The sequence below is a fragment of the Callospermophilus lateralis genome, chromosome 14 (genome assembly GCF_048772815.1).
Source record: "Callospermophilus lateralis isolate mCalLat2 chromosome 14, mCalLat2.hap1, whole genome shotgun sequence".
NCBI classification, from domain to species: domain Eukaryota; kingdom Metazoa; phylum Chordata; class Mammalia; order Rodentia; family Sciuridae; genus Callospermophilus; species Callospermophilus lateralis.
The window spans coordinates 52,511,816-52,533,971 of NC_135318.1; the positions used below are offsets into that span (position 1 = coordinate 52,511,816).

The 22,156-nt window shown below is 36.9% G+C and overlaps 1 protein-coding gene across 1 annotated transcript in view; it reads right to left on the bottom strand.

Moving 5' to 3' along the window:
- Rab1a (RAB1A, member RAS oncogene family) overlaps window positions 1–22,156 on the bottom strand; it is a 33,454-nt gene that overhangs the window by 7,241 nt on the left and 4,057 nt on the right. The window contains exons 2-3 of the mRNA XM_076833163.2: window positions 6,163–6,235; window positions 3,032–3,127 (exon numbers count right to left, since the gene is read on the bottom strand). Of these exons, the coding sequence (XP_076689278.1) occupies window positions 3,032–3,127; window positions 6,163–6,235 (169 nt within the window). The remainder of the gene's footprint in view (window positions 1–3,031; window positions 3,128–6,162; window positions 6,236–22,156) is intronic.

Below are 22,156 nucleotides of genomic sequence, written 5' to 3' on the forward strand. Positions count from 1 at the left end.
CTAGATGTCACAATTGAATAAGAAAAGCTGAAATGAAAACATAATTAAAATATAAGTCAACAGAATCAAGAGTATGAAAGACCTAGAAGAATACCTGGAAAGATAAATGAAGCCAAGCAAGATAAAATGTAACAGAGTTAAAAATAAAATTCTGCATGCAGATTTTAAAAGCACTAGTCACAGAAATATAAGATAAAACCTTTTTCTTTTTTGGTACTGGAGACTGAACTTAAGGATACTCAACCACTAAGCGACATCCCTAACTCTATTTTGTATTTTATTTAGAGATACGGTCCCACTGAGCTGCTTAGCATCTCACTATTGCTGAGGCTGGCTTTGAACTCGAAATCTCCTGCCTCAGCCTCCCCAGCTGCTGGGACTACAGACATGTGCCACCACACCCAGCTCTATTTTTTTTTTTTTTAACTAAAAACAAGCAAAACAAAATTTTAAGATCTGCATTACTAGGGTAATATGGCTATTGGACAGCAAAAGTAAACTTTCTTTCTTTTTATCTCCTCCAGGGGATTAATGAGGAGGAGGGACATGAGCCCCTAAAGGCCAGAAAGAAAACTTTGTAATCTTGAGTTACAGGTTTTAAAAACATATGTTCCAACAAGGAATGGCTGACCAGCTTTAGAGACAGAAAGGTTGTGTGATAAGCTCAATCTACATGGCAGCCTGCACCAGCAGACAGGAATCAGTCTGATTCAGGGAGCTTCAAAAGGCAGAGAAATAAGATAAAGGAAACTGGCTTTAGCTCAATAGAATTAAAAATTAGGTTATAAATAGGAGTAGATGCTTTGAAAAATGATGAATTTCCCAAAAATTTAAAAACAAAACAAAAAAACGTAGTACCAGATATGGGAAGGAAATTCCTAATGAAAATGAAAGGCAAAATGAGTGACCTGTAAGATCCTTTCCAGGCTGGGAATATATAGCTCAGTTGGTATAGTGCTTGCCTTGTATGCACAAGGCCCTGGGTTCAATCCCCAGCACCACAAAAAAAAAAAAAAAAAAAATCCTTTCCAGCCACTGTCAAGTAAACAAAATGTGAATGTTTCACAAACATACACTCAAATCTTATGATGATATCATCACACTCACAATAATCCTTAGCTTCTAGGCTTAGGCAGGTCTTTTTGCAGTATTCTCTACAATGGCACACATAAAGCTCATACTCTAGCTATAATGTGAAAAATCAATATGGAAGGTAACCTGTTCATTGGTTCAAAACATTTCAAAAGCTATTTCTGATAACTATATCCTTAGAGTATCAGTATCAGTATCTGGGACTATAGACATGTGCCACTTTGTATTCACTTGTACCAAAATCAATAGATCTTTTTCCATATACCTTCCTTTCCTCAATACAAAAATAATAATAAAAATAAATAAAATAATAAAAAACCTATCAAACATCCATTTATCTGAACATGCATCAGTAACATCTAAAATAGTACACAAAAGTTCAAAACAGGCATTCACATCTCTCATATGCACCTACAGAGCTACTACATTTGATTCTCACAGCTATCTTATAAATTGATTAAAAAAAAGTCTGATGATACCTATTTTTTTTTTTTTTTTAAGAGGTACTGCATATTGAACTCAGGGCTGCTCTACTACTAAGCTACATTCCCAGCCTCCACCTCCCGGTTTTTTAAGACAGGGTCTCACTAAGTTACTAAAGTCTTGAATCTTGAACTTGTGATCCTTCTCTCTCAGGAGTCATCTCCGGGATTAAAAGTATGTGCCACAGTGCCCAACTCATCAGACTCATTTTAGAGAGGAAACTGAATTATCAAGGGAAATAAGTTAAACCCACAACTAACATAACTACCAGAACCAAGACAATAAATATAAACTCTTATTCAAAATTCAAGACTGCTTCCAGTTCACTGTGGCATCAGCTCCAAGAAAAGAAGTTACTGGTTTTCTAGTTTATCTCATACTAATAGTCAACTCTAAAAGATACTGGCATTTATTTTTTTAAGTTCACATATATGTCCACAATGGCAGCACCAAGATCCATATTAAAGAAATGCAAGTAAACTTACAACTGCCTGCATTTAATTGGAGGCTGGGGATTGATATGGGGGTTAGGATAACCTGGGAACACAACATACTGAAGACAGAGATATAGGTCACTTGGTTCTGCCAGTAACTTTAGCCAATCATTAAATCTCTCAGCATCCATTTTCTTAGACTAAAATGACCATGTTAATTTCATGGTCATTTTAGTCTCTGTTTCCTTCCAACCAAATTTTATGTTTCTATAAAATCGGTGCATACTATCTAAAAAAGTACAACAGAACTAAATAAATACTTTTTTAAATAATTTTATTTATTTATATATCTTTATTTTATTTTTATGTGGTGCTGAGGATCGAACCCAGTGCCTCCCGCTTGCCAGGCGAGCGCGCTACTACTTGAGCCATATCCCCAGCCCCTAAATAAATACTTCTTTTCAACTAAACTACCTATGAAGTGCCTGTCCTAGGTTTCTTTTAATGTTCCACAGCACTCTTACAAAGTCATACAGAAAATGCTCAGTAACACTTTCACCACAAAGTAAACTTAGCTCTCCACCAATGAAAATAAAGTGAGACTAAGACCAAGTTTGACTTAAAATGTGAAATTCTCTGCCTTATAAAAATCCTAATCCTTGGAAATTATTTTTAGTCTAAACAATTATTCTACCATCCTATCACAGGTGTATGATTCTTAAGATATTTTGAATCCAATTTTGTCAGTATTGAGAGGCCCCGAGTTCAGTCCCCAGCACAAAGGTCTGAACAAACAAGGAGGGAGGAAGAAAGGATAAGAAGGGAGAGAAAAATGTCAATGAGAAAACTAATCCTAGGAAATTGTAAGTATAAACAATTATTGTACCACACTTATCATAAATGCATGACTTAAAATACTTTTGTTCAATTTTGTCAACATATTAAATATACATGTATAAAATAGTACATTCTAAATTTATCAAAAATTTTTCCAAAGGAATTTCCAACTGAAAGTCACTTACTATTTGAAGCTTGATTGTTTTCCCATCTAACTCTATAGTTCTTATTTTGAAATCCACACCAATTGTGCTGATGTAGCTTTCTGTATATGTGTCATCCTGCAGTGGGAAAAAAGTTAATGAACATTGTTCAGTAAATTTTTAAATGTTTACTTTTACCTATAGTCAAAGTTTATTCTGTTTTTGTTTTTTGTGGTGCTAGAGATAAACCTCACACATGCTAGGCAAGCACTCTACCATGGAGCTTCATTCCTAACTCTGAAGTTAATAAAGTTTATAAAATGTTGACAAGAGCCCTCTACCCTGCTCTAGTACTCATTTCATGTTCTGAATACAACGTGTTGACTAGTTAACAGTAGTTTATTTTGTCCTTAAGATTTTTTTCAATAGCAAATCATTTTGTTCCCAAATACTTTTACCAATTCCTTACACATATCATAAATAAAAATATTGTATAAGTGTGATTATAAATGATTTTTCTATTTATTCCATCCATACATCCACCTACCTACATTTCTGAGATAGGATCTTGCAACATTGCCCACACTAGTCTCTTGAGCTCAAATGATTCCCCCACCTCAGCCTCCCAAATGCTGGGACCACAGATGCATGCCCAATTTAATGCCTTCTCTAATTGCTATCCAGCAAAACTCTTGCTCCCCACCCACCCAATTTATTCATCACAAAGTATGATTACACTTCACTCCCTCCTGAATTTTTTTTTTTTTTTAAACAAATCAACTGTATTTGCTAGTTACGATTTTTCCCCCAGTACTGGGGACTATACCCAGAGGTGGTCTACTACTGAGCCACATCCTCAACCTTTTCATTTTTTAAGACAAGGTCTTGCCAAGTTGCCCAGATTGACCAAGAAATTCAGATCCTCCTGCCTGAGTCTACTAAGCAGCTGAATTACTAGTGTGCACCATAGTTATGGTGGGGTTTCTTTTGGCTGCACTAGAGATTGAACACATTGTACTAGGCAAGCTCTCTACCACTGAATTATTATGATTCTTTAAATTGATATGTAAGGCGCAACAGACTCACCTTCTAAAGTATACAACTGGACTTTAGTATATAAACAAGTTTGCATAATTGTCACCAGTATTTAATTTCATAATATTTTATGACCCCAAAAGGAACCCTATACTCATTAACAGCCCCACAGCTCCTCCCTATTTCTACTTTGTCTCTGTAGACTTGGACATTATGGACATTTCATATAAATGGAATCACATAATATATGGTGTTTTGTGTCTAGTTTCTTTTACTTAGCATGTTTTCAAGCTTAGTCCATATCGTAATATATATCAGTACTTCATTTTTATGGATGAATAGCATTCCATTGTATGAATACAACACATTTTGTTTAACCACTCTTAGATATCTGGGTTGTTTCCACTTTTTGCTTACTGTGAATAATGCTACTATGAATTTATGTACACCAGTTTTTGTGTGAACACATTATTTGTCAATTTTTTAACCCAATGTTAAACTTTTAAAATTGCACCTGTTTCTCTAAAGTCATAACATTTTACTCAGAATGAAAACACTTTTAAGTGGGGGAAGGAAAAAAAAAGTATTTTGTGAAGCCAGGTCAGGTGGTACATCATGCTTATATTCCAGCAACTCAGGAGGCTGAGGAAGGAGGATCATAAGTTTGAGGTAAGCTTGGACAACCCAGCAAGACCCTGTCTTAAAATAAAAATTAAAAGGGTTGAGAATGTAGCTCAGTAGTAGAGTATATAAGAAAACGTCTAAAACCGAGTACAATGGTGTACACCTGTAATCCCAGAGACTCAGGAGGCTCAGGCAGGAATATCTCAAGTTTGAGGTCAGTCTGAGCATCTCAGTGAAACCCTGTCTCAAAATAAAAAATAAAAGAGGACTGAGAATATAGCTCAGTAGTCAAGCACCCCTGGATTCAATGCCCAATACTCCCAAATGAAGAAAAGACAATCTCACTCCATATGAAAAAATGTCTGCCAGCTACCCAATTCTGCGTAACTATAGTTTATCTGTCAACTGGTTCTTTAATGTTTAGAGGGAAAAACCCAACAACAACAAAAAAAAGCTAATTCAACTCAAATCAACTACTCTAATACTTTTCTGAGACAACCAACACACCCTCGTATGCAGTGAAGTGCTTTATGTGTACTTCCTATTTCTTCACACAGGTCTTTAAGAATCAAATTTTTTTAAAAAATTAATAATTTTTACTATTTTTGTTAAGAACATTCTTAGGAGAAAATGGCTTTTCAGGGTGGGGGTGCATAGCAGTGCACAAAGGTGAAGAATATCATGACTGTGAGTACAGTTTGGTTTTTAACACTACCTTAATATGTACCCAAGATGCCAGCAGCAGTTTTAGCCACCAATGCTTTTGCACCATCACAGCAAATATCAGCACAGTGAAAAAGGTAAATGTTTTCTGTTGGTATAGTTCCTAATTAAATATTTACTTGCGGTTTAGGGGTGTAGCTCAGTGATAAAAGAGATTGCCTAGCATGCATGAGGCCCTGAGTTTGATCCCCAGCACCATAAAAGACAAATCTAACATTAGAATACTACTATAAAGACCCTGAGAGGGTCTTGATAACCCCTAGCAGTCTTTAGTCCATATTTTAAGAACCAAAGATCTATACAGTGAGAAGGGAAACATGCTAAATTTAAAGGTAGTTTTTAATCATTAAAAATTAAGGAAACTGTGGATTGTATTATGCCAAAAGTCATATTTCTGTGAGTTTCTGCATACAGAACGCCATGCCATTGTCCAGCAAAGTTTCTACTGGGCCCTACTTTTTCTCTTTGTTCTATTAAAATTTAACTTGAAGGTTTCTTTTCATGTCAATTTCAACACAAGCCAACTATTTCCCCTTAACACCTATTAGAATGAACCACTGTGAGACTTCTACCAAAGTATCAGACACTCTGATTTTATAACCACATTTTGGTGTATTTCTTTAAAGGGCAACATTTATTTAACAATCCCAGTATACCACTAAGGATGTACAACTGTAGTTTTAAATGTATATTAATTCTGGAAGAAATAAATTTACTCAGAATAAAAACCTTTTTACATAGAAAATACAGTATTAACTGTATTATTATGAAGCATTTTAAATTCAACTTACTGCAAACCTAAGAAGGAGGCAAGACTTTCCAACCCCAGAGTCGCCAATCAGAAGTAACTTGAATAAATAATCACTGCAAAAAGAAAAAAAAAAATCATATTAATAAAAAGTATATTGCATTGTAATTTCCATAATGATAAGAACATGGTTTTTAAAAATTAAAAAAAAATTTAAAACAACAACACATGGATAATATTAACAGCTCACTGTGAGGACTATAGCTCCTGAAAAACCCATGGGTGTCTTAAAAGAAGCCAAAACTAGAATCAATAGCAACTCTTACTAAACATGACAGAATTACATAAAAGAAAGATAGTCAATAAAACCCATGTCACTGAGATCCCTGAACTTCCTCTTCCAAGGAAAGAATGAAAGGAAATATATGTGATACACATTCCTGAAGAGCCCAAACAAATTCCAGCTCCTCTACAGAATTAGAAGAGAAAGTTAAATGTCTATTGTTCCAACCAATGAATGTATTAGGGTTTCCTTCAAATTCCAAAACCAAATCATTACTTCATGACATTCCTCCAATGAAAGGGATTTTTTATTTTAAAGAGAGAGAGAGGTAGAGAGAGGCAGAGAGAGAGAGAGAATTTTTTTTAACATTTATCTTTTAGTTATTGGCAGGCACAACATCTTTTTTTGTATGTGGCGCTGAGGATCGAACCCAGGCCGCACGCATGCCAGGCGAGCGCGCTACCACTTGAGCCACATCCCCAGCCCCCAATGAAAGGGATTTTATGATCCTTTCCCAGCATCCCACCTGGAATTTTCCCTCAAAAAAACAGATCATTTCTGAAAGACAATATTATAAACATTTTATGTTAGAAATGTGATAAAAACCAAAGGTGATTTATTCAAGCTCAGAACTTTACCAACATTCTAAGCTTGTATTCAAATATCCTTCAAAAACACTGAAAGCTAGACTCTGCCTATGTCCTCTATTATTGTCAGGTCTAACTCAAAAACCAGCCCCCAAGAATTCCTCCTGGGACCTGAACAACAACAATAGATTAGGACTCCAAAAAATCTTTCATAAATCATTACCAACTCAGACAACTTCCATATGTTCTCAGCAAATTAAAAAAGAGCAGGGGTCTTAGTTCAGTGGTAGAGCACTTGCCTACATGTGTGAAGCACTGAGGTCGATTCTCAAGGCCACATATAAATAAAGGTCCATCAACAATTAAAAAAAAGTTTAAGAAACATACAAAAGGACAACAGATCAAGAATTTACAAATTCTTTTTTATTTTCAAATTATATATGGTTTTCAATTTTCTCATTTGTGTCAAAAATGAGAAAATTTTAGTTTTCTCATTTTTGTTTCAAATTTTCTCATTTTAGTTTTAAAAGCTAGTATCTACTTAAAGGTGAAAAACAAAAGTCACAAAATTTAAATTAGGTTATATTAGCATTATTTACATAAGATGTAAAACTTTTAGAACTGATTATCTGTGAATATTCACAGAATGTTACCTAGGTTTACAGTACTAATGCATTATTTTAAATATCAATTTGGTTTTACCAAATTATGATATACTTATTGTTCCTAATTATAACTGAATTAAAAAAAAAAGTTCTAGCAGTAGCAAAATAGACATACAAAAGGATATTAAAAGCTTAGTAATAAAGATATTATGCCCACCTTAAACTAAAAAATAAATTTAAAAAAAAAAAAAAAAGGCTTAGTAAATCAGAAGCATGACTAGGGTTGTAGCTCAATGTTACAGTGCTTGCCTAGTACTTGTGAGGGCCCTGCATTCAATCCCTAATGCTACAAAAATTAAAACAAGAACAGAATGAATCATAGTATGAACTAAATAATTAAAATCCTTTCAATTTTAGATTATTTGAATAAACAACCTAAGTCAATAAAAGGACTGCATTAGGCCACAGATGATGTCTAAGGTATGGTACCTTAAAGATCAAATTCTCTACTTTCAGAGCAACCATAAGGCTGGAAAAAACATAAATACTTCCTAATTGTTACAAGTAACAAAGCTTCTAAAGCTTAGATTTTAGTCATAAGCAATGGTGCATGCCTATAACCCCAGCGACCTAGGAGGCTATAAAGCAAGAGGATTGTAAATTCAAGGCCTGCCGGGGCAACTTAAACAGTATCACAAAATAAAATTTTTTAAAAGGGCTAGGAATGTACTGCAGTGCTAGAGTGCTTGCCTAGTTTGCAGGAGGCCCCAGGTATGATCCCCAGTAATACAAAAAGGGAAAGCGAAAGGAAGGAGAAAAGAAAGAAAAAGAGTAAAAATCTTTAAGTCACTTTTTTCAGTTAAAGTTTTAAAACAGTAATTTTATTAGAGATATTTGAGTTTCTAGACATTTCTGTAACTATAATTTACAAAACAACAGTAAAACTGTCATAGAAAATATACAAACCTAGTAAGCTAGGTCCAGTGACACATGCCTGTAACAGCAGCAGAGACTTGGGAGCCTGAGGCATGAGGATCACCAAGTTCAAGGCCAACCTCAGCAACTTAGTGAGACCTTGTCTCAAAAACTAAAAAGGGTGGCTATGGAGGCTGAGACAGGAGAGTTCAAAGCCAGCCTAAGCAAAAGCAAGGTGCTAAGCAACTCTGTGAGACCCTATCTCTAAATAAAAAACAAAAAAGGGCTGGGGATGTGGCTCAGTGGTTGAGTGCCCCTGAATTCAACTGCCAGTACCCCACACACACACAAAAAAAAAGATTAGGAATGTACCTCAAAGGTAAAGCGCCCTTATGTTCAATCTTTACTATACCCTCCCCCCACAATAAAGCACACAGGAACCAACCTGAAAATTCGCTCAATGAATAAGCCAAAATAATTTTGAGCCACAACCAGGTATGGTGGCACATGCCTATAATCCCAGCAGCCCAGGAGAATGAGGCAGGAGGATTAAAAGTTCGAAGCCAACTTGAACAACGTAGTGAGGCCGTTAACAATTAGTGAGGCCTAAACAATTTAGGGGAGACCGTCTCAAAACAAAACAAAAAGGGTTGGGGATGTGTCTCAGTAGTTAAGCACCCATGGGTTCAATCCCTGGTACCAAAATAATAACATCAACAACAATGATAATTTGAACCACAAAGTAAACAACCATGTATTGCTGGATTGTAACTCAAAGAACAAATATCCTTGAATCTACACTAGTATAAATTAAATAAATGGGAGAAGAGGGGGCTGTGGCTGTAGCTCAGTGGTAGAGCACTTGCCTCGCATGTGTAAGGCACTGGGTTCAATCCTCTGCACCACATAAAAATAAAAAATTTTTAAGTGGGAGGAGACAAATCTTCCCTAATAGGAAAATTCCCATAATACATGTAGAAGAAATAAGAGAAATAGATCAATAGATCTCCACATTATTAACTGCTGTGTGGGCAATCTACTGCCAAGGGTTTTAATTAGCAGATAAAACTTAGAAGGAGAAGCAAGATACAGTGGTGCATGTGTGTAATCCCAGCTACTCAGGAAGCTGAGGCAGGAGGACTGCACATTCAAGACCAGTCTGGGCAACATAGTGAAATCCTATTTCAAAAATTTTTTAAAGGGTTGGGGATATGACTCAGTGGCACAGCACTAGCCTAGCACACTTAAGGCCCTGGGGTCAATCAATCCCCAGTACCACAAAAATAAACCTTAAAGGAGAAACAGGATATTTGCATAGCAAAGAATGTCCCCAAAGTGTTTATTTCTGGTGGCTTTAACATATCCCACAAGTTATCTGACTATTCCTCCCACAAGGAGGAGTGAACTGTACAATACTTGATTGGTTTCTAATAAACAGTGTTAATCAAAAGGAGAAAATTGGGGCTGGGGCCATAGCTCAGTGGTAGAGCTAGAGCACTTGCCTCGCACATGTGAGGCACTGGGTTCAATCCTCAGCACAACATAATAATAAAAATAAAGATATTGTGGGCTGGGGATGTGGCTCAAGAGGTAGCGAGCTAGCCTGGCATGTGTATGGCCCAGGTTAGATCCTCAGTGCCACATACAAAAACAAAGATCTTGTGTCCACCAAAAACTAAAAACTAAATATTAAAAAATTCTCTCTTAAAAAAAATAGATATTGTGTTCATCTCAACTAAAAAATATTAAAAGAAGAAAATAGTAACTTTACTGTGGAGAAACCTGACATTGCTTTAAGTGTGTGGTGAAGGTGGGGCTGGGGATGTGGCTCAAGCAGCAGTGCACTCGCCCGGGTTCGATCCTCAGCACCACATACAAACAAATGTTGTGTCTGCCAAAAACTAAAACATAAATATTAAAATTTTCTCTCTCTTTAAAAAAAAAAAAGTATGTGGTGAAGGTAATCACCAGTAATGTGCCAGTAATAAGCCCAGAAATAATTTTCCAGTAATGAGAATAGCATCAGTATGACCAGCAATTATATCATATTGACATCACATGTCTTCTGATGTGATATGAACAGACTTCTGTGGTTCCTGTGTTATTTTCCAAAAAAAAATCTATAAGCCCCATCTAATCATGTGAAAACAAACACAAACTGATGGACATTCTATAAAATCCAGTGCTTATTAGCATTCTTCAAAAGTGTCAAGATCAGCAACTTGAGAGGCTGAGGCAGGAGGATCTTAAGTTGCAGATTAGCCTCAGCAATTTAGCAAGGTCCTAAGTAATTTAGCAAGACCCTGTCTCAAAATAAAGATTTGAAAGGGGGCTAGGGATATGGCTCAGTGGTACAGCACCTTTGGGTTTAATCCTCAGTACAAAAAAAAAAGTGTCAAGATCATTTTTATATTGTGTGTACAGATGTATAACAAATCCCATCATTATGTACAACTATTATCCACCAATAAAAAAATGTGGGGGAAAAGAAGAGTTAAGATCATGAAAATAGGAGAGACTAAGAAATTCAGATTGGGGCTAGGGATGTGGCTCAAGCGGTAGCGTACTTGCCTGGTATGCATGGGGTGCTGGGTTCGATCCTCAGCACCACATAAAAATAAAATAAAGATGTTGTGTCCACTGAAAAACTAAAAAAAAATAAAATAAATGGGCTGGGGATGTGGCTCAAGCGGTAGCGCCCTCGCCTGGCATGTGTGCGGCCCGGGTTCGATCCTCAGCACCACATACAGACAAAGATGTTGTGTCCGCCAAATACTAAATAAAATATTAAAATTCTCTCTCCCTCTCTCTCCTCTCTCTCACTCTTTCTTTAAAAAAAAAAAAAAAAGAAAAGAAATCAAATTCAGATTGAAGGTGACTAACATGACAAAACACCTAAATACAACATGGTATTCTGAATTAGATCCTAGCATAGTAAAAGTAGAAAACTGAAGAAATTAGTATAAAGTCTACATTTTAGGGAGCAATGAACCAAGGTTAATTTCTTAATTTGACAAATGAGCCATGTACACAAGATGTTAATATTGTGGAAAGCTGGATGAAGAATAACACACAGGAACTCTCTACATTGTTTCTGCAACTCTTTGATGAATCTAAATTTAGTTCAAAATAAAACATTTAAAGAACCACTAACAATGATGAAGAAATGAACAAAATAGGTACTAACAACAATCCCTTCAAAAAGCAGCTCCTGCTGGGCACAATGGCACACCCATGTAATCCCAGCAATTCAGGGGGCTGAGGCAAGAGGACTGCAATTTCCAGGCCACCCTGGGCAACTAAGGGACAACCTGTCTCAAAATAAAAAATAAAAAAAGGTTAGGGATGTAGCTCAGTGGAAGCATACATCTAGATTCAACCCCAGTACTGAGGGGGAAAAAAAACAAAGTTAGCTCCTGATTTTTTTTTTTTATACACACACACACACACACACACACACTTGAGATACTTTGTGTTTTTCCATTTTGTAATCAAATCATAAATCATGAATTTGTAAAATCACTTTTAAAAGTTGCTTTTGAGGCACATTAAGGAATTCTTTTCAATTGCTTGATTTTATATTACCATGAGCAATGATATTAAATTTAAGTATCAAATTCAGAGGACAGGGGTTAGGGATGTGGCTCAGTACTAAGGCACCTGCTTATTAGTAATGCTTGAAGACTCTGGTTCCAACCAGACACCACAAAAAAATAGAGATCATTCAATGAAAAAGTTAAAACATGCAGGTAGGAATGGCATCACTTAAGGCTGAATGAAAAGGAGGAGACTGAGGGAAATTGGTAGGCTTTTCACAATTGAATGACTGAGTATCAAAGACAATAACAAGTGAAAAATTATTTTTACTATCAATTCCTCCTGAAGTCAGCTCATGGTCTACCTTAGCGACACTGGAGATTTCAAGAGTAAAACACAAACAATGTGGTTCAGTAAGAATGAATTTTATTCTATCCAGTTTTCATGAAGTTGAATGATAATGGCAAAAATGTATCCTTTTTTTGGTCAACATTAGAATGATCTTTTGCTTAAATGAGATGAAGAAAACATGAACTATACATTCTATTCCAGATCAGCGAAAGGCTAATCCCAAAATGTTTGATTCATCTTTCAGATTAGAGCTTTATTTCCATTATTTATACAATATTCTTGAAAAAATTACTAAAACAAGTCAAGCATGGTAGCTCACACCTGTAATCCAATTATTCAGGATGGTGAGACAGAAGGAACACAAGTTCAAAGACAGTATGGACAACTTAGATCTAAAAAAAAAAAAAAAAAAAAAACTTAGTCACATATAAAAAAAGATTTGGAAAAATGCAGACTTCTAAACTGTAGCATCACAGCTGACTTTTTTTTTTTGGGGGGGGGGGAGTTTACTGGGAATTGAACCACTGAGTTGAAAATAGGAGAGAATAGGAGTTGAATCACTGAGTTGCTTAGCACCTTGTTTTTGCTGAGGATGACTTTGAATTCAAGATCCTTGAGCCAATGCAGAGGTGCACACCTGTAATCCCAGCAGCTCAGGAGGGTGAGGCAGGAGGATTATGAGTTCAAAGCCAGACTCAGCAACTTAGCGAGGCATTTAGCAACTGAGCAAGACCCTGTCTCTAAATAAAATATAAAAAGAGCTGGGGATGTGGCTCAGTGGTTGAGCACACCTGGGTTCAATCCTCAATACCAAAAAGAAAAAGAAAAAAAAAAGATCCTCCTGCCTCATCTTTGTGGGATTGTAGGTGTGCACCACCCGCACAGCTTGACATTTCTTTTGTAAATCTTTTTTAAGCAGCCTATATAGCCTTACATCTACTCCTGGTATGTCACCATCTTAAAACTTAAAGGAGCAAGGAGATCTCAGAAACACTTCTTGTTTTCTTTTGTAGTAATGGAATCAAAACCAGGGTCTTGCACATGCTAAGCCCATAGTCTATCACTGAGCTACACTCAAGCCTCCCAACTGTTTTTTGTTTTTTAATTGAAACTGGATCTCACTATGTTGTCTGTCCTGGCCTTGAATTCCTGAGCTCAAGTGATCCTCCCATGTAGCCAGGACTACAGGTGTGTACCACCTCGCCAAACAAGAACAGTTTGACATAGCATTTTCTCACAATACAGCCTCTAAAAACAACCAAGGTTGTTAGGGGATGTGGCACAGCATTGCCTAGCATGCACAAGACCCTGGGTTCAATTCCCAGAACCACAAAAGAAGAAAAATTTAAAAAAAAAAAAAAAAATTAAAAATAGGCTGTCCTGAACTTCTAATGATAGAATTCTTTACCTTCATACCAAGGAGGTTGAAAAAGCACCAAAATCCTTATGTGACACTTGCCCATGCTTCCAAGGGTGCTGTGAGACCTTAAGTTCTTATGAGATTGCCTAAAATAAAAAACATGCCAGCCAGGCCTATAGTGGTTCCATGTGTTAAAAGTGTCCATGATAAATCCAAGCATATTTTTCTTACTGCGGAACAGATAATCAATGCAAAAGTGTCAAAGGCACAAGCAAAAAGCCAGAATAACTAAATATAGAAATGAAGCTTCTAGGCTGGGAGTACTGCTCAGTGATAGAACACTTGCCTAGCATGCACAGGGCCCTGGGCTCAATTCCTAGTGGATGTGTGTGTGTGTGTGTGTGTGTGTGTGTTGCGTAGGTATACATACACAAAACACACATAAATAAATAAATCCCTGTTCCTATGATCAACCACTAAAATTACTTGTTTTTCTTTGTTAGAGACAATAGCTTAATCTTCCACGTTTTATTTTGGTTGTGTTTAGAATATTTCAAAAACTCAAAGCTGAATTCTGAAAATGAAGGAAGCTTTGGTAAGGCAGAAGGAAGTGCTCAGTGATACAAGAGAACAAAAGATTAGACAGTTTTACAATACATATACAACAAACATTTGCTGAAAAACACCAATGAGGGAATGAATGGATGTAACCATGCTCTACCACCTTACCTCTCAAAGCTTGCATGGGTTTTGAAGCTAAAAACACCTTTATTGGATTCAGTTTCTATCCAATACAACTTACTCAAAAGTTTGATTAACACCCACCACCACCCAAATTAGGTTTATCAAGATTAGGAATAAGGTCTCTGATCAGCATAGTGACACACACCTGTAATATTAGCTACTTGGGAGGTTGAGGCAGAAGGATATCAAGTTTGAGGCTAGTTTGGACAACTTAGCAAGACTGTTTCAAAATAAAAAATAAGGGCTGGGGATGTGGCTCAAGTGGTAGCGTGCTCGCCTGGCATGCGTGCGGCCTGGGTTTGATCCTCAGCACCACATACAAACAAAGATGTTGTATCCGCCAAAAACTAAGAAATAAATTAATTAATTAATTTTAAAAAATAAAATAAAAATAAAAAATAAAAAGGACTAGGTATATAGCTCAGTAGTAAAGCACACCTGGGTTCAATCCCCAGTACCATGGAAAAAGAAAAAAAAAAGAAGGTCTCTAAAACATTTATCACAATGTCTGTCACATGATAGGAGCACAATAAGTACTCAAATATTTTTCCTTCCTCCCTCTGAAACACAAGGTAACTTACTAAAAACTTTCAAAGGTACAGACAAAAACTTTAAGGCTATTTTATTCAAAGCTTCTATTCAGATGAATGAATGAAAAACAATCACAGGAGTCTTCCAATTTAAAGGGAAAGTTTAAAAATCACTAGCTAATATTTATATAAGTAGTATGACCATATCAGGCATAACTATCAAAGCCTAGTAACATAAAATACTAACATGGTCTACAGCAAGTGTGCTGTCTACAAGACAGTTCTCTGCCTCACTTGTTTTTTTAATCACAAAGACTTCCATGACTTCTAAGGACCCCAAGTATAAATATCCAAGAGCACTCAAGAGCGCACACACACACGCACACACACAAAAAAAACTGAAAATGGATAAATAACTTTAATCCTGGAGAAATTATAATTATCAACCAACACAAGACTTGAAGGACAAATCAAAGGTCCATTCAAACCTAACATGTATTCTCCTAATGAACCCTTAAGGGTGGGAGGAGGGGGGGTAATTAGGTAATCAAATTAAGGATTGAACCCAGGGGTACTTTATCCCTGAGCTACAACCCCAGCCCTTTCTTCAAATTTTTATTTTGAGACAGGGTCTTACTAAGTTGTGTAGGGCCTTGCTAAACTGTTGAAGCTGGATATGATTTTTGTTAAACTGTTGAAGCTGGATATGATTTTTGTTATCACCTGTGCCTGAGCCTCCCAAATTGCTAGGATTACAGCAGCGCTGGGCATCCCTTAACATTTCTTTCTTTCTTTTTTAAAGAGAGAGTGAGAGAGGAGAGAGAGAGAATTTTTTTAATATTTATTTTTTAGTTATCGGCGGACACGACATCTTTCTTTGTACGTGGTGCTGAGAATCAAACCCGGGCCGCACGCATGCCAGGCGAGCGCGCTACCACTTGAGCCACATCCCCAGCCCCCCTTAACATTTCTAAAGAGGCCTCTCTATTGTAGTGTTATATGAGGAAACTTTCAGAAAAGTTAATCATAAATTATTAAATTAAGAGCCACAAACTTGGGCTGGGAATATGGGATATAGCTCAGTTTGTAAAGTGCTTGCCTTGTATGCACCAGGCCCTGGGTTCTAGCCCCAGCAACACACACACACACACACACAAAAAAAAAGTCCACAAACTGGACCAGCCACTGTGGTACACGCCTGTAATTCCAGGAGCAGGGTAGCTGAGACAGGAAATCCCGAAATCAAAGCCAGACTCAGCAACTTAGCAAGGCCCTAAACAACTCAGTGAGACACTATTTCAAAATAAAATACAAAATAGGGCTGGGGATGTGGCTCAGTAGCCGAGTGCCCCTGGATTCAATCCTTGGTACCCTGCCCCCTCACCCCAAAATGAGAGTCCACAAGCTGGGCAGGTTGGTGCATCCCTGTAATCCCAGTGGCTTGGGAGGCTAAGGCAGGAGAATTGCGAGTTCAAAGCCAGCCTCAGCAACTTAGCAAGGCCCTAAGCAACTCAGTGAGACCCTCTCTCTAAATAAAAATACAAAAAAAGGGATGGGGATGTGACTCAGTAGTTGAGTGCCCCTGGGAAAAAAAAAAAAAAAAAACAAGAGTCCACAAAAATGGCAGGAGCCTAATTACCTAACTTGGATTTTAATTTCCCAGGGCTGGGGATACAGTTCAGTGGTTGAGCATCTAAAGGCCCTGGGTTCAATCCCCAGGACTACCCACCCCAACACACACACACACACACACACACACACACACACACACACAGAATTCCTAAAAGTAACCATCTGTAGGAAAGTAGAAACAGCATACCAGGACTAAAATCAGAGGACCTTAAATTAAAATTCCAATTCTGCTGACAACTCTAAATGCCCTGGGCAAGTCTTTTTAACTCTTTAGTCTGATCTTTGTTTCTTCATCTTTAAAACTAGGACAATATGAAGGCTAGGGTGTAGCAGAATGGTAGAGCAAATGCTTACTTAGAATGTTGTGAGGCCATGGGGTTTATTCCCTAGCAGAAAACAACCATACAAAAACCCTCCTAGGACACTTTTTTAAAGAATTTATTATGAGGATAAAGGAAATAATGTATATATTTAAAGTTTCTGGCTAGTGGAGGAAACAATTTTTTTTTTCAAATTGTCTTTAATTGACTCCACCCCAAGACTAGCATATCAAGGTTTCTAGAGAATCCTCAATGTTGAGCTCCTCTCCACTTAAAACAAACTTCCTGTAATAACAGAATTCTCGGGGCCCTTCTACAAATTTTTTGCACTATTTCACTATCCTATTCTTTAAATTTATCACAGTATTTAACATGTTGGCTGGGGGTGTAACCCTGTGGTAGAGCGTTTGCCTAGCATTCACAAGTCCCTGAGTTTGATTCCCTATTGTCAGGAAAATAGGTATATATGGACAGAACCAGTTTTGTTTTTTTTTTTGTTTTTGTTTTTTTTTTTTTTGGACAGAGAAAGGGAGCACCAGATCATTAAAATAAAATTCTGCCCCAAAACACCACATTTTAAAACTCAAATGAGGGGCTGGGGATGTGGCTCAAGTGGTAGCGCGCTCGCCTGGCATGCGTGCGGCCCGGGTTCGATCCTCAGCACCACATACAAACAAAGATGTTGTGTCCGCCGAAAACTAAAAAATAAATAATAAAATTCTCTCTCTCTCTCTCTCTTAAAAAAAAAAAAAAAAAAACTCAAATGAGGACTGGGAATATGCTCACCAACACCATAAAAAAAGTAAAATATGTATTTTTAAATGTTCCTAGAGGTCACAGGAGTACATATCTATAAATGGGTCAAGAATATGTGTCCGAGGGCTGGGGATGTGGCTCAAGCGGTAGCGCGCTCGCCTGGCATGCATACGGCCCGGGTTCGATCCTCAGCACCACATACAAACAAAGATGTTGTGTCCGCTGAAAACTAAAAAATAAATATTAAAATTCCCTCTCTCTCTCTCTTTTAAAAAAAAAAAAAAAAAAGAATATGTGTCGGAAAATCAAGAAAATGGAAAATATCTATAGGCAAAGTAGGAAAAAAATAAATATTTCTACTTAAGTACTATTATTATGCAAGGAAACAAATTCAGAAAAGTTAAATGGATTCTTGTGCTTGGAAAAATTCAATTATATAATTCACTTAGTTTCATTTTTAAAGTAAATTTGAGAGGCTGACCCTCTTAAATGCCCTGTATAAAAACCCTAGTCAGCCAGGTGTGGTGGCACACACCTGTAATCCCAGCAGCTCAGGAGGCTGAGACAGAAGGATGGCAAGTTCAAAGCCAGCCTCAGCAACAGGCGATAAGCAACTCAGTGAGACCCTGTCTCTAAACAAAATACCCAACAGGGCTGGAGATGTGTCTCAGTGGTTGAGCGCCCCTGGGTTCAAACCCCAGTACCAAAAAAAGAAGGAAAAAAAAAACCCTAGTCAAGTGGCTGGCACAAAGAGTAGTGGATACTTCTTAAACAATACTTGTCATTAAAAAGTGATGGTGGCCGGGCATAGTGGCGCATACATGTGGCACACACATGGGAGACTGAGGCAGGAGAATCACAAGGCCAACTTTGAGAGACCCTATCTCAAAATAAAAAGGGCTGGGGATGTGGCTCAGTGATTAAGCGCCAGCCTTTAGGCCAACTTTGAGAGACCCTATCTCAAAATAAAAAATAAAAAGGGCTGGGGATGTGGCTCAGTGATTAAGCGCCCCTGGGTTCAATCTCTGAATCTCTTTACCAAAAAAAATTTAAAAGGTGATGTTTCACCTCTGAGCAAATGCAACATAATTATTTGTCAGAATTAATAATCTGCAAACACAACAAAATAAACTTAATTGGACATCATAATCTTGAGATTTAAATAAGGCAGGATGTTCTGGCCAACTGAGCCAACCAGTCACAAAAGTAGCAAGGAAAACTTCATTTCCTAGTTTTCCTTCCAAACCCTATTTCTTATGCTTTAGTTGGCCAACAAACCAAGAAACACTTTGTTCTCTGGCTCCTCAGGGGCTCAGAACCCCACCACCACCACCACCACCTACATATATCATTCCACCATTATCCTTTTATAATTTGAAATATTCCTAGGGTGGTGCCAAAGAAAAACCAAGACCTAGGTTTTCTTCCCTAAATTCTATTCCTGACATCAAAGCAGCAATCTCAGCCCCACCTTCTACAGGAAAACAGAGTAATAGTCTGACCAGTCTCTCCCTCTAATGAGGGGAGAAAAAAAATCTGGGCATTTTGCCCAAATCTCTTACTAAAACTCCTAAGTGAAATTAGACAAAGAATGATAAAAAGCTGATAAGCTACATGTCTAAAATATCTTATGCATTAGCAACCCTAGTTTCAATTTTGGCTTAAGACATTCTAAGTTGATTATTAGCAAATCTTTAAAAATCTCAACGCCTTAAAAAGTCTTTTATTTTACTCTAAACATCTTCAAATTATCAGAAGAGAAGGAAAAGTAGACAGCATTTGCAAAAAGAAATTATTCTTTACTACTGGAAATAAAACTTAGCAGCTCAGGAGGCTAAGGCAGGAAGAAAGAGTTCAAAGCCAGCCGCAACAATTTAGTGAGGTCCTAAGCAACTCAGCAAGACCTTGTCTCTAAATAAAATATACAAAAACGCTGGAGATGTGGCTCAGTAGAGTTAAGCGCCCCTGGGTTCAAACCCCAGTATCCAATCAATCAATCAATCAATCGAATTTAGCTGGCACAAGCTATAGTCCCAGCTACTCAGGTGGCTGAGATAAAAGGATCCTAACCCTATCTTTAAAAATAAAATAAAATAAAAAGCACTGGGGATGCAGCTTAGTGGTAAATCCACTAAGGTTCAATCCTTAATAGCACCAAACTAGAAAATTACCAAAGTAACACTTGATTTCAAAGCTCTTTCATCTTTAAAGCAACCTTTTTTCTGCTAATTGGGTTGTGGTTCAGCGGTAGAATGCTCCAGGGCCTGGCCTGGTTCAATTCCCACACCACCAAAACAAAACAAAAAAATTAATATATAAATTTTATGGCACAAAATTGTCAACTTTCCTATTTTAAGTTAATTATGATAAAAAAGAAAAAAATTTTTGGAACCTGGGATTTAACCCAGGGACACTTAACCACTAGGCAACATTCCCAGTCCTTTTTATTTTGAGGCTCGGTTTTGCTAAATTGCCCAGGCTGGCTTTGAATTTGCAATCCTCCTGCTGCTTTAGCCTCCTGAGAAGCTGGGATTACAGGTGTGCATCACCACATCCAGCAAAAAGTAAATTTTTAATTTTTTTTTAAAGTAAATTTTTAAATGTAAGATTTCAGTTCTTATCTATAAATGATCCCATAAGATCATCCCATTCACAAACACACACACACACACACAAAAAGTGAGTACATTTTGTGGAGACTCTTATAAACTTAAATTACCCAAAGAATTACAGATTTGATTCTTTGCTGACACTTAAAAATTATATTCTGGACCATAAAAATAGTTATTGGGCTGTGATTGTGGCTCAGTGGTAAAGCATTTGCCTAGCACATGTGAGGCACTGGATTTGATCCTCAGCACCACATTGAAAAAAAACCAAATGAAATAAACTTATAAAAATGACTTTATTAAAAAAGAAAAATATAGTTATTTTTCTTCTTTAAACTTTTTGGAGGGGAGAGGTGTATAGCTCAGTGGTACAGTGCTTTACCTACCATGTTCAAGTGGTAGGTTTGATCCCCCAGCATCACAAAAATAAACAAATAAATAAATAAAAAATCACTAACAAAAAAAAAAAAAAAAACTGTATAAAAGCCAGGACTATTACTAATGAAATCATACTGTCGGATAACAAAACTGACCTCCTTTTTACTTTCAAATACTTAAAGGAAATAATGTGAGGGCTGGGAATGTAGCTCAGTGGTAGAGTACTCGCCTACCAAGCCCAAGGATCTGGTTCAATCCCCCTGTACTGCAAAAAATAAAAACAAGACTTATTTGAAACAGGTTTGGTAAAAAAAAAAAAAAAGTCAAATGTTCCTTGAATCCACCATTGCAGAAAAGCAAATGAAAAACTGACAAAATTGAGACTGAGAGACATATTTTTAAAGAGGAAAAGAAAAGCTAAAAACAAAGTAATCCCTTTAAAATCTGTATTTAAAAACTACCATTTAAAAAATAAATAAATAAATCAGGCCCAAGAGCATACATCTGTAATCCCAGCAGCTCAAGAGGCTGGCAGGAGGATCTTGAGTTCAAAGTCAGCCTCAGCAATTAGTGAGGCTCTAAACAACTTAGCAAGATCCTATCACAAACAAATAAAATAAAATAAAAAAGGAGTAAGGATGGGATTCAGTGGTTAAGTACACCTGGGTTCAATCTCAGAACCAAAATTAAAAATAAACTACAATAGTCAGAAGTAGAATACTACTTTTCTACTATAGTTCACTGGTACATCCAAGATGGGTCCACACGTTTTATTTTCAATACATTTATTAAGACATATCTAATATATTCTTTAAGACAAAATTATTTTCTTGACACTAAAAAAATTCACTAGAAGCATTATGAAAAATGTTTCTGGTATGAAAATAATGTTAAGTACTTCTTAACTAGTGTACTGAAATAATCACTGACTGCTTCATCACCTGGTTTGAAAAATCAAAAATTTTTTTCCTCAAGAAAAAGGAAAGTTTTGACCCTTTCTGCCTACTTTTCCACTGTTAGGATTATACTTCCAGTTGCTTTTCTTATTTGCAGTTGAAATTGCGAACAAGCCAGTCATCACCTTTAATTTCTACCTTAAGGACAACCCTGGATTGTAATTTATCCCCAAATCAATCTAATAAAACAGAAAGCAGTCAAAGGGACAGATTAAATACAACCTTTATTTTGGGGCTAAGTAATGGTGACGGAACTCAGGGATGTTTCACCACCGAGCAACATCCCAGTCCTTTTTTATTTTGAGACAAAGTCTCCCTAAACTGGTCAGACTGATCTTGAACTTGCAATCTTCCTGCCTCCAGCCTCCTGAGTAGCTAGGATCGTAGACATGTACCACCATACCCAGCATAAAATTCTATCAGCGCTCAACATTTTTTTCCTCCTCACCCCTAAACCAAAAGCTTACAACTTAA